General features: G+C 35.6%; 1 protein-coding gene across 5 annotated transcripts in view; it reads left to right on the top strand.

The window, feature by feature from the left end:
• The window catches only part of LOC118204323 (BTB/POZ domain-containing protein 6-like), a 60,273-nt gene that overhangs the window by 8,572 nt on the left and 34,098 nt on the right, over positions 1-17,603 (top strand). For 4 of the 5 annotated variants that reach the window (XM_085825441.1, XM_085825438.1, XM_085825437.1 and 1 more), the window contains exon 2: positions 1,205-1,303. In XM_085825441.1, the coding sequence (XP_085681567.1) occupies positions 1,205-1,303 (99 nt within the window). Of the gene's footprint in view, positions 1-1,204; positions 1,304-12,217; positions 12,292-17,603 lie in introns of those variants that run through there. The other variant, XM_085825440.1, reaches the window with a different exon arrangement.

Genomic DNA, 17,603 nt, shown 5'->3' with positions numbered 1-17,603 from the left:
CATGCATCTTCTTTTCAGGTATAGATAGAATTCATAAATTTTGCTTTGGTAGCAGCTAGCAACTTTGTTGATAGTTTATTAATTTAATAGTTCATTTTATTTTCCGTTTTTCAGCACAATGTATTGTTGCTTTGGCCGTAGCCTGCTAGTATGACATATAAAATTGGAAATTCAAAATTTTGGCATCCGTGTGCACGTGATCGTGTGGAGGACTACGTTATTCAAAATGTGCCTCTAGGTGCCGTCGTTCACAGTTCTAAGAACATACATACATAGATGCAGATTCTTCGTTATTTAATTTCTTTAAAGATAATACTGGGCGATAATATTTGGTGGCAACAATTTGAAAAGTGTTACAGCCGTTTATAGTCAATGACTCAAAATCCTATTTCGAGATTAATTGCCCTTTTGGACTAACTCACTTTTGCGCTAAAAAAAAAGAGCGCAATATTAAACATATTTAAACAGCAATGGTTTTATGTTCTAACGTAGTATAAATCAGTATCTCATTTATAAATCACATTTTTAATAACATAAACATTAATTTTGGTGATTCAAAATATCATTCAGTAAAAATAATCTGTGTGATGATTTCACTTCACTATTATGGTTAAGACTTTCAATCGCTAAACATACTACTCATACACTGATTGTTTCATAGATTCCATAATTTATAAATTAGTTTTTCCCTAAAACATTTTTAAATCTAATTTTTCTCACTGTTTCTAAGAAAGCCTATAATTTTCAAAAAATGATGAAGCCATGATAATCATATAATTATTCCATTTATCTGGCTTATCTTTTTATGTTCCAATATATATAAACATTGGAAAGAGAATTGCCCTTTCTAATGTATTCATATTTGCATATGCAGCACCTCAAAAGAAAAAAGAGAAGAGAACAACTCAACTTGTAAAATGAATATTTTCGAAATATTAATGACTTGAGATGTAATATTTAAAATTCTCTAAAATATCATTAATGGATTAAATATTGAAAATTAAATTCACATCCATAAACACAATTTATATGATCTAATTGTGTAGGAACAGTAACTAATGTTGCAAACGAATTTAATCACTTGCTACGTTCATGACACACAGACAAATAGAATTGTTGTCTCCTTCTTTTATCAGTCAGTATTTCTATTTTAAATTAACTTTCATCTTGAGATTAGATTAAATATTAATTTTCTACTTTGTAGCAAACAGCAGGATTATTCCAGAAAAACGAATGCATTGGCTGTCACGAAGTACCATTAATGCTGACTCTTCCAACATCTCTACCATATCCGAGGACTCAGGTAAATAACTGAGTAGATCATATTTATCTAGTATCTAACAAAGTTGCAAATGTATTTTTCTGTTTATTATAAAAGTTTCTCTTATAACTTACGCTGTAAATAAATTTCCATTGCGGTACAGCATATAATTAATTACTAGATTAGTATTCCAAAGTTTGTAGTAATATTATAGTTTACATAATATGCTTAACGTATGATTTTTTTTTGCATTGTATGCTTTCTAGCATACTATAAGAAGAGATTTACAAAACACTTTTACTGATGCTGTTCATATTTTTTTAAAATTTGCTGTTATAAAGTTTTAAAATATGCACCGAAGTTTTAGGAAAGACTCCAAATTTCGCTTCGCATTGCAACTGCATATTAGTTTTATAGCCGCCTACTGCAATAACAACGCGTTAATGAAGTTTGACCAAAGTCTTAGAGAAATTGCAATCAACAATAAATTTTACGTGTGTCCTTTATAACTTTACATTGAATTTCTTCATTTGGTTGATTTTTTGTAACATAAAGGTATTTTACTGATAATATATTTTAGAATTTTAAACGTACTAGTGCGTATGTCAAACACATAAAATGCTTGAGAAGGCATTAAAACAATAATAAAGGGATTAAAAAGATATTACAGTTAAGGTTAAGAGAGATAAGAGAGTAGAGATAAGAACTTGTAATGTATCACTTTAGCTATGTGTTATTTACGTGGGATCTTTCCACAGTTCTAGGAATTGAGTTGTAGTTTTAATTTTTGAGGACTTATAGGCAACGCATCGGCCAGAGGCAAGTCTTGATATGTTTATGTACCTATTCCGGTCAGTACTGTTTTGTCCGTTTTAGTTGTTCGAGTAAATATAGGTATATTTTTGTACTACTATTTTTGCAGCCTTGGAAAATGTGAGGAGCAATCATTTTCTTTTTGTGGAAAGAGGATGTGAAAACCAGGGCTGTGGATTTGGAATCAGATTTTCGAGTAAAAGGAGTCGGAGTTGGAGTCGCTAAAAACACTCCGACTCGGACTCCTGTTTTTGTTGGACAGTTTGAATTCAAAATGAAATTAAAGTGAATTGGAAAAAACATTAATGACAAACTGAGTTATTATTTTTATTTATAGACAATATACATTAATAAATATTTAATTATTTTATATTTTATTGATATATTATTAAATAAGGATGGAAGATGGATGTGATATTTGCCATTATTCATTAAATTAATTTAGTTACTTATTCAACTGATAAATGACATTATTGTAGCATAATTCACAACAAGAAAAAAGAGCCTATGTTTGCTGCAAAATGCATGTTGAGTCCCCAAATTTGAAACTAAAAAGTATCTAATATGGTTAAAACAACACAAAAGATGAAGGAAGATAAGGAAATTGTTACAAATATGAAAAAAGGACTGCCTTAGATACTAAAATATCTCAAGAATAGTCATCTAAAGCTTTAACAAATATTCTGTATTCGTATAAAGCATATATAAAATTCTCTATTCGCATAAAGCAAATATAAAATCAAAATTTCAAATTAAGAAATTTTAGTTCCAAAGAAATAAAAATAAAAATAATGATTATTGCTATCAACTAATTTACAATATCATTTAAATTCTAAGAGCATATGTAAATTAATTGCACTTATCTAAAACCATAAAAAATATATTAATCCAAAAAATTAAATTTATTATTCCTAAAAATTGCATAAGTGAATAATTGTTGAGCAGGCAGGAGGCAGACTTATCAAGGGGAAGTTGCCCCCATACCTAACTCTTCAATTACTCATTTCGTTTTTCGTCATCCATATAGGGAAGGGTAAAAGTAAAATTCAAAACCAAAAGTAAATCAAATGTTGTGAATCACAAAAAAAAAAAAAAAAAAAAAAAAAAAAAGAAATTTAAACAGGGGAATTTTGAGAAAATAGCAAGTAAATGACTAGCGTTAAAATGAAATAAATTAATTAAAAGTCAATTAACAGTAGAAAAACAAATTTTTTAGAAAACCAAAGTAATTTAGAAACTCTTGCCTACAGGAAGCTTCCTATGCATGTACGAACTGTGCATGTAAACATAAAATAAACTATATACAATAATTAAAATACAAAAATAAGAACAATAAAAAGGCAAGTAAATAGAAAGTTTTAATTTAACTTACCTAGTTACATATTTGAATTTCTGATCTGTGCCAGCATTTGCTAAACAAGTAGAGTTGAGTAGTTTGTACTGCTAACTGTAAAAATAGAGGTCTCTCATACAATGTAAAGCTGCTATCTGTGAGAACCATGGTGGTAAAAACCATGTTGTAAATTCCAAAAATGCGAAACGTAAAATGCTTGTTAGTATGCAAAAATGTTGTCATTGTAAAAGTAAAAAAATGCACTGCTACTGGTTGTGAAAATAGATGTTGCAAAAAACTAGAGTAAAATTTTTTGAAAAAAATGTATAGTTTATTTTAGGTTTACATGCATAATTCGTGTAGGGAAAGTTTCCTACACGTAAGGCAAGATTTTCTAAATTACTTTGGTTTTCTACTCTTAATTGACGTTTATTTAATTTTAACTCTAATCATTTACTTGCTATTTTCTCAAAGTTCCACTGTTTAAATTTCTTTTTTTTTTTTTTTTTTTTTTTTTTTTTGTGATTCACAGCATTTGATTTACTTTTGGTTTTGAATTTTACTTTTACCCTTGCCTATATGGATGACGAAACACGAACTGAGTAATTGAAGAGTTAGGTATGGGGGCAACTTGCCCTTGATAAATCTGTCTCCTGCCTGCTCAACAATTATTCACTTATGCAATTTTTAGGAATAATAAATTTAATTTTTTGGATTAATATATTTTTTATGGTTTTAGATAAGTGCAATTAATTTACTTATGCTCTTAGAATTTAAATGATATTGTAAATTAGAAATTAGTTGATAGCAATAATCATTATTTTTATTTTTATTTCTTTGCAACTAAAATTTCTTAATTTTAAATTTTGATTTTATATTTGCTTTATACGAATAGAGAATTTGATATTTGCTTTATATGAATAGAAAATATTTATTAAATTCAAATTTCATTCCTTGCCGCATTCGCTTGAATTATTTAAATTTAATTCAACTTTACTATTTTCTTGCGAAACATATAAAGCTGTAGATGTTGTTGCCGAAGCAAATGCGATGTATAGTTCACACTTTGAAGCTTGCTGTTAGAAATGGGTTAAAGGAACCTCATGCTAGAAATCTCATTGGTAAATTTAGGCAAGCAGCAATAGCAGCAAGAACTCCCAAAACTGATGCCGTTCTTAGAAGGTGAGTAGGAAAAGGAGCAATTATTGATCAAGCAACGCGATGGGAAAGTACATATTTGATGGTAAAGAGGTTGTTAGAATTAAGAACTTTTTTAGAAGATGTAGATAACCCTAATGTTTCACTAATAGAAAGACTGTAATGATGTCGAAAAACTGGAAACTCTTCTTTCTATACCGTATATAACCACAAAAAAGCTGCAATCTGAAGAATTAGCAAAAAAGCTGCAATCTGAAGAATTAGAGGTTTGTTTCTGGGAGAATGGAAGAATGTGGTGCTTGTTCATTCGAAAATGGGAGGGCTTATTGCAGAAAGAATCATTTCCTCAATGAGAAACTAGTTTGCTAGGCAATGAGATCTTGCAAATTTTAAAACAATTTGAAACTTTCTATATGGAAAAATATTGAAAGTTATACTAAAATATTTCATGCAATAATAAATTACATGCTTTTATCTAGAAAATGACGTAGAATTTAAAAAAAATCTTAAAAACTAAAAAAATTCAGAATTTTGAAATTTTTTATGAGAATTTCGATAAATTCACGATGTCACTATTTAAATAAAAGGCCACAATATCAAAAATATTTAGCATATAAATATTCTGGTATGTCATTACCTAATAACTATATATAGATTAAGTATACAAAGTTGCATAAAAATAAATTAAAAGTAATTTGATTTATCTTGCACCAAAAAAGCAAGTTTTTAAAAAAGTAGATTTTGAGCGTAAGGCATTTAAAGTTTAAAGTGCTATATTTTTATTAATAAATCTTCAGATACCTAAAGCTTCCCATATCTATAGGTTACACCTTCCTTTTGTTCAAATATATCTGTTTTGCTGTTTATATTCAGCGTTTTTTTTCTTTCTTTTTTTTTTTTTTGGTGGCAGTTTTTACTCTGGGTAGTGAGTGATATTTTGATTCACTTATTCGTTCCATTTCGAGCTTACTAAATCATTCGATTACATATTCACCATGTTGCATACCTATGCAATTTAAAACATCTAACAAGCCTAAAAGCCCTCTGTTAAAGTGTATGACAGCCATATGTGCCCCCAGTTTAAGTGTTTGTGATTCCACAATGGCATCCATCGGTATAAATTTCCAAAAAATGTCATTAAAATTTTATTTGCATTTTGTGTAAGCACTTTTATAAGAGCTTTTGCTCATATAGTTTTATATATATATGGTCTTACGAATACTAATTACATTCTTTGACAGTTCTTTGTATTTATTTGTGTACATTCTTTCTACTGATACAGCTCGCTGATATTTATAAAAAATGTCTGATTCATCCGACCTTCCAGGCTTTCTTGCTGTAGTCATAATCAACAGGAATTTTTTTTACATGCTTGAAACACCAAGGGTTAGACTTACCAATAACTAATAATTTCTTTTTGTCATTGCCAGACATATTATATAAGTTAGAACACACTAAAGCTGTCAATCGATTTTTGGAGAGCTGACTTCCGACGCACCTTTCACATTTGAACTTAAAAGTCTGCTGGAGGTGTAGAAAATGCTCGTCGACATTTTTTTTTTAAAATTTTCAGTGGCTAGGCAAAAAGTTACTGTAGGGTTTATATTTATTTTAACTAACATTTATTTTAAGTTTAAACTATCTTTCCTGTCAATCCTTACTTTCCCCTGGAACTGCCAATGCCAGAATATGTAAATTTGAGTAGAACGCGCAAGCATTCAAATTATCAGCGGAAGTAGTATGATTTAAATAGAAGGAAACAAGTTCGGTGAGGGAGAGTTATTCTTACTTAGCGAGCGCGGAGGTAGTTATAGAGATTTGAAAAACCCCGCGTTGCGGCCTATGTGCTTGGCGGGAAGTAGTTGCAATTATTCCAGTGAGCTTCAAGTCTGCTGAATTAGCAGCCGTATTGTAAAACGCGGTGAGTTAGTTATTTGAGAGAGCCTCGTAGTTAGAATATTGTCTTTAATTTCTTTTCAGGTTTTTATTTTTATTTTGACTGCCGAGTTGGCACCGTTTGTAAGCGTCAAGAGAACGCAATTGTAAATTAGTACGTTGAATAAAAAGGGACTTAAACCCTTTATAAGACTCTGTGGTTTATACAAGCTTTCACAGTCACCCCTTGGTTGCGTGCTAGTTAGAGGCGCGCAACGTTATATTGGCGCCCGAATACTTATCGAACTGAAATGGCCGAAAACTGGATGGAAGCCGCTGGACAACACCAAGAAATGACAACGCAGTTAGAAGGATTTGGATACCTGGTCCAGACTTTGAGAGCATCAATCAAGCCAAACGTCTATTTCGACGGAAAAAATTCGGTGTCCGTATTTTTAGAAGGTATAGAAAACCACTTTCAGCTCTATCCTGTGCCCGAAAGACAAAAAGTTGCTATCGCCACATCAGCACTAAGAGGGAGGACTATGGTGGAAAAATATAGGCAAATTTCTTCTAGGTGAATTTGGAAGCCCGACGTATACTTTTGAAAATTTCAAAAAATCGTTAGTAAAGGCCTTCCCCATAGTGAAAGATCGCGCACGGCTGGAAGCCGAGCTATATAGTTTCTATCAACGGGATGCAGCACAATTGACGGACTTTATTTTACGAAAAATCAAGCTAACGGATATGTTGTATGGGAAAAAACCCGATGCGGAGATTATTGAAATAATATTACCAAGATTGTTACCCGCTGTCCAAGACTACTTTGAAATTAGAAACCCAACCACATTGCAGGAACTTTTCGAATTGGCGGTGAAGTTTCAAAATCGCAGAATCGCGGAAAGAGCGAGAGGGGAAACATATTCTCAAAGTACCAGAAGGAAGGAGGAAACAAGAAATGGAAATCGCTCATATGGGGGAAAGAACTATCAAGCTAACGCATCGAAACTTGAAGGGCAAGGCCCAAAAAGAAAATTTGAAAATAAGCATCCGTGTACCCAGAAGACACAGATTGAAAGGAAAGCTTTAAACGACTAGAGGGGCCTGTGAAAGGGAGGGTCCAGACCCCGGAAGTTTTAGAAAAACCCTCAAATAGACATCTAAATACAGTCATCGTAAAAAACTCACAGCTACCAATTATACAAGTCCTGGTTGGCGATGTACCAGTAGAAGCCCTCATCGATACAGGGGCAGAAGGCAATTTCATGAGTGAAAAGTTCTTCAAAAAGAATTTTTATAGGATACGACTCTTTAAAACCAGAAATACGGAAATTATAGCGGCGCAAGGAAAAACATGTCACTGCATCGGGAAAGTAGCATTAAACGTACAGGTAAAAGAGGAAAATCTCAAAGTATTAATTTTTGTGGTGAAACACCTCCAACACTCTCTTATTTTAGGTATGGACTTTTTAAGGGCCGCGAGGGCCAAATTAAATTTTCAAGATAGTTCCGTGGTGCTGGAGATGGACCAGAGGGTGGTGGAACCGGTGGAGACACCTGAATTGGACCTTAGCCATTTGAATGACCAGGAAAGTAAAGCAATACAGCAAGTGGTGAGTAATTTTTCTCATTTGTTTTCAGAAAAGCCGGGAAACTGTCAGATTGTAACTCACAAGATTCAATTAAATGCCGAAAAACCTTGTAGGACTAAACCTTACCGCTATGACAAACAAAAAGACGTAATCATCGAAGAACATATTCAGGAGATGTTAAAGAATAAAATAATAACGCCCATAAATAGTGAATACGCGAGTCCAGTCGTACTATGTAGGAAAAAGAACGAGTTTCCTCCTTCGGATAAAAGGGCTTGGAGGTTTGCTATCGATTATAGAAAACTAAATAGCATAACTAAATTCCCAGTTTACCCTTTGCCGGTTATAGACGAGATCATTAGACAGATCAAATCGACGAGATATATGTCTACTTTGGACTTAACGTCTGGCTACTATCAAATAGCTATGAGACCCGAAGATATACATAAAACCGCGTTTATAACAAAATCGGGCACTTATGCATTTTTACGCATGCCTTTTGGGTTGTGTGGGGCCCCGTCAACATTCCAAAGAGCTATGGACATTGTTCTAAAGCCTGTCCTAGGAAAATCAACTTTAATTTATCTAGATGATATAATTATAACGAGTAGTACGTTGGAACAACACATTAGTGATCTCGAACAAGTTTTTAAATTATTAAAAGAGGCCGGTCTTACAATTAACGCCTCAAAATGCAAGTTCGCAACTAAAGAACTTAAATATCTCGGTTATAAAATTTCGCAAAAGGGTATAGAAACGCAAGATTCAAAAATAAAAGCTATTAAGAATTTTCCACCGCCCAACACCGCCAAGAAACTTTCGTCTTTCCTTGGACTATGTTCTTACTATCGATCTTTCATAAAAGATTTCGCTAATATTGTTGAACCACTCTTAGTAATCAAAAGAAAAAAGAGTAAATTTACGTGGACAGCGGAAGCTAACACGGCTTTTGAAAGATTAAAAGAAGCGCTTATTAATGCCCCTGTTTTAAAATTCCCTGAGGGGGACGAAAACCTGGAAATTGCGGCAGATGCATCAGACTAAGCGGTGGGTGCGGTTCTTATGCAAAATAACCATCCGCTGGCATTTTTTAGTAAAACATTGAATCAAACACAAAGGAATTATACAGCTACAGAAAGAGAAACATTAGCCGTATTAATGGCTGTACACAAATTTCGAGTTTATTTCGGCAAATGGCCAGTAACTGTCTTTTCGGATCATGCGGCTGTTGGTAGACTTTACTCGGGAAAAAACCTAACGTCCAGGTTAATAAGATGGGCTTTAAAACTCCAAGAATATAATATCACAATAAAATATAAACCGGGTAAGGAAAACAATGTAGCTGACGCACTTTCTCGTATAAAACTGGACGAGGAAGGTAATGAACTTAAATGCGCTGTGTTGACTTCAAAAATTTTAGATTCTAGAGATACGGTTATTACTGAACTGAAAGCTGATCCTGAATTTGGAAATATCTATGCTTATTTGAAAGACCCCGAAGGCTTTGAGCATACAGATATCGATGCGATAAGAAATAGAGCAAAAAACTATGAAATAATAGATAATTTATTATTCTATACGAAAACAACGAACGAAAATCTTGAGTATAAGCCAGTCATCCCAGCCTCGCTTCGATTAAGCATTTTGAGGGAGTTGCACGAAAAAAAAAACAGCGGGCCACCTCGGGGTCAGAAAGACTTTAAAAAGGGTACGCGAGGCGGTATATTTCCCGCAATTATACAAAATAGTAACGGCGTATGTCAGGTCCTGCAATCAATGTCAGTTAATAAATGATATTAATTACAGCCCGGCCGGGTACTTAAATAGCATTCGCGCTACATTTCCGAATGAAATTTTAGGCATAGATCTCCTTGGTCCCTTCCCCCAGAGCGAGTTAAATAAAAATCGTTTTCTTTTAGTAATAGTAGATCATTTTTCAAAATGGATAGAAATTGTTCCACTTAAACGCGCGTCAGCCAAAACAGTCGCAGATGCATTCTTACACAGATACATTTTAAAATACGGTGCACCGATAAAAGTCATTAGCGATAACGGAAAACAATTCATTAGTCAAATATTTGAAAACATATGCAATGGACTTGATATACGCCATATCAAAATGGTTCCGTATAGACCACAGGCTAACATAGCAGAAAGAGTTAATAAAAACATTGTAAAAATAATTCGCAGTTACGTTAGTACACATCACAAGCGCTGGGATGGCTACATAAATGAATTAGCTTATGCTTTAAGAACGGCACATCATGATACTACGGGAAAAACTCCAGCAGAATTATTTTTAGGCAGAAAGTTAATTACGCCTTTAGATAAATTATTCTTTGTGCAACAAAGAGAGCAGGAATTCAAACAAAAGGACGTGCAAAAACTAATTGATCAGGCGCTTAAAACCTCGGATACGGCAAGAAATAGGCAGAAAATTTATTACGATAAAAAACGCCGTGAAGCAGATTTTAAAGTTGGTGATAAAGTATTGAAACGGAAATTTTCTTTATCAAGTGCCCCAGACAATTTTATGGCAAAGCTAGCTCCAAAGTTTGAAGGCCCCTATGTAATTCAGGAAATCAAAGGAGTAGTTTTATATCGTAAAAACGAGAGAGGGGAAATCTGTAAAGCAAGTCCCGACCAGGTGAAAAAATACTATAATCCCAATGATTTTGAAATCCTTAAAAGTTTCTTGCAGGACTCAAGTCTAAACGAAATAGAAGGGCCAGAGACTGCAACAACTATTCCACCACCCAAGAAACGGAGAACTGAAGAGAGACCTAGCACTTCTACAACCCGGACGTCGGTATCAAAAAGAAAAAATGATTATCAAACTCCGGCGTTTAAGAAAAACAAAAGTACAGATGAACCGGGTAAAGAAACCGTGGTAAAAAGAAAAACACCACCTACAAAGGATGGCAGGAGGAATTACACATCAAGAAGAACGCGCACACGGCCACAGAGTCAGGTGCCAGCAAGGCCGCCGTTCCGGAAACTGAAACGCCAACAGGAAGCACAGAAGTACGAGGAACAGAAGAAATTCAAGGACTCCAGACCGGAGGACGTCAAGACCAGCCGTCCCAGGCAGAAACGCAAAAGCCAACAACCAGACGATTACTCCGTCAAGAGGCCAGCATGTAGAGGACGCAAAAGAAAGATCAACGGGGACGACAATTGGAGATCAACAAGGAGAAGATTGATATCCATGACACCTCTAACTTGGGATCAATTTTGTCAAAAACGGATGACGGAGTTTCAAGCATCGAAAACTCAAAGATAAGTTAAAACCTTCTATAAATATTTTTCTCTTTTGTTCCGAAATGTTATGCATAAGTACGAAGTTCTATGTTTTGACGAAAGTCAATATGTCTCGGTTGAGACTTAGTTTTGTTTTACTTTATTTAGCTAAGGCAAAAGTATTATTTTCTTTAAGTGTAAAAGCTAAAAACAAGCATTTTCTGTTGGTCGAAAGACTAATTCTGTTATGTTAAAGCCAAAATTTGGCTGGAGATAAAAATAACTTCGTATTCTTGTATGTACTAATAAGAATTTTAGTTTCAGTGCCGCCAGCTTGGCGAAGGATGAGTAAAGTAAAAATTTATTTTCTCTTATTCATTTTATGGTAAATTGTAAAAAGCATATGTATTAAACTTTTGTAAATGTATGTAAATACTTGCATGTTATGTAAAAGTAGAATTTAGTCTAGAAGCATAAAATTGTAGATGCTAAAAGTGAATGCTTAAAAGCAATGAAGTCAAAATTTAAGTATTAAACTGTAAAGTCATGCTTTAGAGCAAAAGCCTGCATGTTTAAAAGATGAATGAGGGGGAAGTTAGAATGAATGTGTTTTGTAGGGTTCTCCACCTACATTTGAATTTTTAAGAATATTACAGTAGCTCATTGAGTTGTATAATGTCGAGTAAGGTGTGTCTATTTGGTTGTTGAATTCTAACAAATCATGGTGGTTAGGGGAAGTGTTGTAAGACTAAAACACGAATATTCCCGTTTGACACCACACACGGTGGAGAGCCAGGGTAAAGTTAAATTAATGCTTGAAAAATTGAATGAATGTGAAGTAAGCAATAACTAAGAAAAACGAAACTTTAAAAACAAAAATTTATTGTGTCAAGAAAGTGTAAATTATAATGTATGTAGAAAGATACTGATACTTATTCCTTCCAGATGCTGGAAGGAAAGACCAAGATTGATTGATGAAGTCCAGGAAAAGTTGCTGTAAGAAGAAACCTTTGTAAAGAGTAACAGAATTTTAATTGTTACATAAGATTATTTTTGTGTAAACGAGGCTTTCGCCAGTTAGTTCAGAATTAGATAAACTTACAACAGGTCGTTTGTAGGACCTGCTTCCAAGTTTTCCAAATTCTGGCAGCGGCAAATGTAGGGTTTATATTTATTTTAACTAACATTTATTTTAAGTTTAAACTATCTTTCCTGTCAATCCTTACTTTCCCCTGGAACTGCCAATGCCAGAATATGTAAATTTGATTATAACGCGCAAGCATTCAAATTATCAGCGGAAGTAGTATGATTTAAATAGAAGGAAACAAGTTCGGTGAGGGAGAATTATTCTTACTTAGCGAGCGCGGAGGTAGTTATAGAGATTTGTAAAACCCCGCGTTGCGGCCTATGTGCTTGGCGGGAAGTAGTTGCAATTGTTCCAGTGAGCTTCAAGTCTGCTGAATTAGGAGCCGTATTGTAAAACGCGGTGAGTTAGTTATTTGAGAGAGCCTCGTAGTTAGAATATTGTCTTTAATTTCTTTTCAGGTTTTTATTTTTATTTTGACTGCCGAGTTGGCACCGTTTGTAAGCGTCAAGAGAACGCAATTGTAAATTAGTACGTTGAATAAAAAGGGACTTAAACCCTTTATAAGACTCTGTGGTTTATACAAGCTTTCACAGTCACCTCTTGGTTGCGTGCTAGTTAGAGGCGCGCAACGTTATATTACAAAGAACTAAAATCTTATAAACAGGGTTACAAATAATACAACCGATATTAAAAGGACCGAAGTTATTGTCTAAAGAGCTTTCTTGCCTTCCAGTATCTCGACACTTCTGTAAGACCATGAAGAGCCTCACATCGAAGCAGGTAGTGGGCATTATAAATATCATCTTTTGTGTGTCCTTCTGTGATGACTTGCCACTTTCCACTCATCTATTCCGCAATATCCGCCATGTTTGAAGACTTTGTTTCACCACAAGTTTTTTTTTTCAAATGTTATGCCATGTCTATTCTTGAATTGATCAAGCCATCCATTCGAACATACAAATCCAGAATAGCCAAATGTTTCTTCTTGAACTTTTGAAAGTGAACCAACTACTCATAAGAAAAGCATGCTCTACGTTGCACCTTCATCCACTTTAAAAGCGTTTGTCACAATTTTCTTCTTTACAGTCATTCTTATTTGATCGAATGCAGCCATTAATTTTTCCTTGTTCTTTAGCAGTGTTGCAAGGGTAGAAGAAAATAAATTATAACTTTTACAGATTTCAGAATTTTTCACGCCATTTTTTAACTCCCGTAAATTCCTTATTGTATCGTCAACTGATAAAATTTTACCTTTCGACATCGCAAGATGAAATTTGAAGAGCGTGCTATATGAATGTAGCTTTAAGAATGACCTCCACACAAGTCTCCTACCTTGCCATTACTTTCGTTCAGTCAGCAACCTTTCGACGTATCCGTTCTTCTCTTCAAAGTCGTGGTGGGATTTCCTCGAACGTACTCTCAAGATGAAAAATGTCACCATCACGAATTTACAGGATTTATGACTCATCATTAACTTTCGATTGACTTCGGAAAGTTAAAGCAATTTTCCGAAGAAAGAATTATCTGACCGGGAGAGGTGGAAGTCAACAGAAATTTCATGTATTACTAAAATATTTCTCGCTGTAACCGGGTATTGCTCATTAAAAGCGAATTATGCTCCCATATTCTTAACATTGTACCAACCAAGTATTTCCGATTTTCTCGTTTAATCAGGGCTTGTTGTACGCGAGTTGTACTGTATCTATTTAGAGGAAAAGACTATTTTCCTTCCCTATCGCTCCCTGACAAACAGCTGGGTCCGCAAATTCAGCTTGTTTTTTCACACAAGCACTTTGCTTCTCTTTCCTCATAAGCACCATCGCACCTTGTGACGTCCCTCCCGTATGATGCACGGATATTGTATCTGTGTCTGGAGGCATCGAAGAGAATGAAAATGGGGAGTTTGAATTTCTCATCATTAAATGTGCGTAGCACCTGTCATGACTGCATGGGAAGGGCATAAAGGTCACCTCTTGTTCGCATAGCCGGTAATGTGATTGCCGCCGTTACATTTTTGACTTTTGATGATTTATACTTCGGGAGAAGTAATAGTTTCTTTATATAATTTGAAAAAAAAAATAGATGTTATTATCTTAACTACTGAAAAGACACTGCCTAATTATGCTAAAACATTACATAGAATTACATAGAATACTAATCAAAGTATAAGGTTGCATTCTTATTTACTAAACTAGTCATAATAATCTTACTACACTGCGGAACAGCCTTTCGTCCCGTCTTAACTTTGAGTATTACCACACAAACTGTAGAAACAATAAAAATTGTTACTTCAGCATGACGTTATAACTAAAGAATAAAATTTCCTCTACTTGGTGACTTATATAATAGTACACCGATATTTACAAATCAAAATATTAAAGACTAATAATGTGGCTTATATACTGACGTGCCTATTAACAAACTACAAGTGAGAATTTAACTCACCAACAATTAACACTCTATCAGGAAGCAGCAAGATCTTCGCCCGCTGTATCTACTAATTTGCCAGAGCTCCGTTTTTAAGCTCGATTATAACTCGTTATTTAAGCGACTAGGCCATATATATACGGTTTAGAATATTTATTGTGATATCTGTAAGAACGTATACACTGAAGTGACAAAAGTCATGGAATACCTCCTAATATTTTGTCGGTCCTTCTTTTGCCCGGCGAAGTGCAACAATTCGACGTGGCATGGACTCAACAAGTCGTTGGAAGTCCCCTGCAGGAATATTGAGCCATGCTGCCTCTATAGACGTTCATAATTGTAAAAGTGTTGGCGGTGCAGGGTTTTGGGCACGAACTGACCTCTCGATGATGTCCCATAAATGTTCGATGGGATTCATGTCGGGCGATCTAGGTGGCCAGATCATTCGCAGCAATTGTCCAGAATGTTCTTCTAACCAATCGCGAACAATTGTGGCCCGGTAACATGGCGCATTGTCATCCATAAAAATCCCATCGTTGTTTGAGTACCTGAAGTCCATGAATGGCTGTAAGTGATCTCCAAGTAGTTGAAGGTATCCATTTCCAGTCAATGATCGGTTCAGTTGCACCAGAGGACCGAGTCCATGCCATGTAAAAACAGCCCAGACCATTACGGAACCATCACCAGCTTGAACAGTGCCTTGTTGACAACTTGGGTCCATGGCTTCGTGGGGTCTGCGCCACACTCGAACCCTACCATCAGCTCTTACCAACTGAAATCGTGACTCATCTGACCAAGCCACGGTTTTCCATTCGTTTAGGGACCAACCGATATGCTCACGAGCCCATGAGAGTCGCTGCAGGCGATGTCGTGCTCTCAGTAAAGGCACTCGAGTCGGTCTTCTGCTGGCATAGCTCAAGGAAGACAAATTTCGCCGCATTGTCCTATCGGACACATCCCTCGTACGTCCCACATTGATTTCTGCGGTTAGTTGACGCAGTGTTGGTTGTCTGTGAAACATTGACAACTCTACGCAGACGTCGCTGGTCTCGGTCGTTAAGTGCAGGTGGTCGGCCACTGCGCTGTCCATGGTGGGATGTCCATGGCCGCTTCTGCAGGCAGCACAGCTTCTTCTTGAAACTCGGCCATGGTTATGGGAACATTAAATGTCCTGACTCGGAACAGGGAGCTTACTAAATCTATGTTCAATAAATTTGGGAAGTAGACAATACACACAGGAAGGGTATACGAAACCCTTTATTTTCTCTCTTTACAATGATTTCCGGACTTCGGAATACAGAGACCAACCACTTGTGGTCTGAACGTAAGAATATAAAAATATTAACTAAACTTAACTTTGGATTAATCAAACAAGTGCCTACTCCAAGATTGGCCGTATATTAGCAAAAAGCCGTATGTAGTACAGAGAACTGCTAACACTACGATACGTTTAAAATTATCAAGAGGATTAAACCTCTGGCCTTGAAGGCAACCAGCAACCGAGTAAAACTACTATGGCAAGCGGCCTGCTTCTAATAGCTCTTTCCTCTCTCTTGTTTGGCAAAAAGCCACAACTTGAGTACTTGGCGTTAGCAAGACAAATTTGCATAAATAATTTAAAGCTTTTAATTTTGGCCGGAAGTAGAAAATAAGAAGTGATAGTAAAGATTTAAAATAAAATAAACGTTAGTAAAACTTAGGATCATTACAAGGTTACATTCAATACCCTCAGTAAATGAAGAGAAACTTAAGAATTATGAAGAAGGCTTGAAAAAAAAAAAAAAAACTGCATTTTGAGTTCGAACGCAGATTTCAAGATTTCAGTGCCATTCAAATAGAAATGGATATTTTCACCATGCTTTTCGACGTAAATTGTGAAGCAATGAGGTCAGATTTGCAGCTTGAATTAATTGAATTGCAGTCTAACAATCATCTCAAGAAGTTTTTTCTAAATATGCCGAAGTTAGAGTTTTATAAATCATAATCGAAAGTAATTTTCCCAAAATTAATATCTCATGCCCAGAAAATCATTGCTATGTTTGCTTCATCTTATACACTGAAGTGACAAAAGTCATGGGATACCTCCTAATAGGTTGTCGGTCCTCCTTTTGCCCGGCGAAGTGCAGCAACTCGACGTGGCATGGACTCAACAAGTCGTTGGAAGTCCCCTGCAGGAATATTGAGCCATGCTGCCTCTATAGACGTCCATAATTGTGAAAGTGTTGACGGTGCAGGGTTTGGGGCACGAATTGACCTCTCGATGATGTTCCATAAATGTTCGATGGGATTCATGTCGGGCGATCTAGGTGGCCAGATCATTCGCTGGAATTGTCCAGAATGTTCTTCTAACCAATCGCGAACAATTGTGGCCCGGTGACATGGCGCATTGTCATCCTTAAAAATCCCATCGTTGTTTGAATACGTGAAGTCCATGAATGGCTGTAAGTTGATCCCAAGTAACTGAAGGTATCCATTTCCAGTCAATGATCGGTTCAGTTGCACCAGAGGACCGAGTCCATGCCATGTAAAAACAGCCCAGACCATTATGGAACCACCACCAGCTTGAACAGTGCCTTGTTGAGAACTTGGGTCCATGGCTTCGTGGGATCTGCGCCACACTCGAACCCTACCATCAGCTCTTACCAACTGAAATCGTGACTCATCTGACCAAGCCACGGTTTTCCATTCGTTTAGGGACCAACCGATATGCTCACGAGCCCATGAGAGTCGCTGCAGGCGATGTCGTGCTGTCAGTAAAGGCACTCGAGTCGGTCTTCTGCTGGCATAGCCCAAGGAAGACAAATTTCACCGCACTGT

Source organism: Stegodyphus dumicola, chromosome 10 (assembly GCF_044657685.1).
Source record: "Stegodyphus dumicola isolate Sdum_Otavi_A_Nest chromosome 10, ASM4465768v1".
Taxonomy (NCBI): domain Eukaryota; kingdom Metazoa; phylum Arthropoda; class Arachnida; order Araneae; family Eresidae; genus Stegodyphus; species Stegodyphus dumicola.
This window is presented reverse-complemented; position numbering and strand designations above follow the sequence as displayed.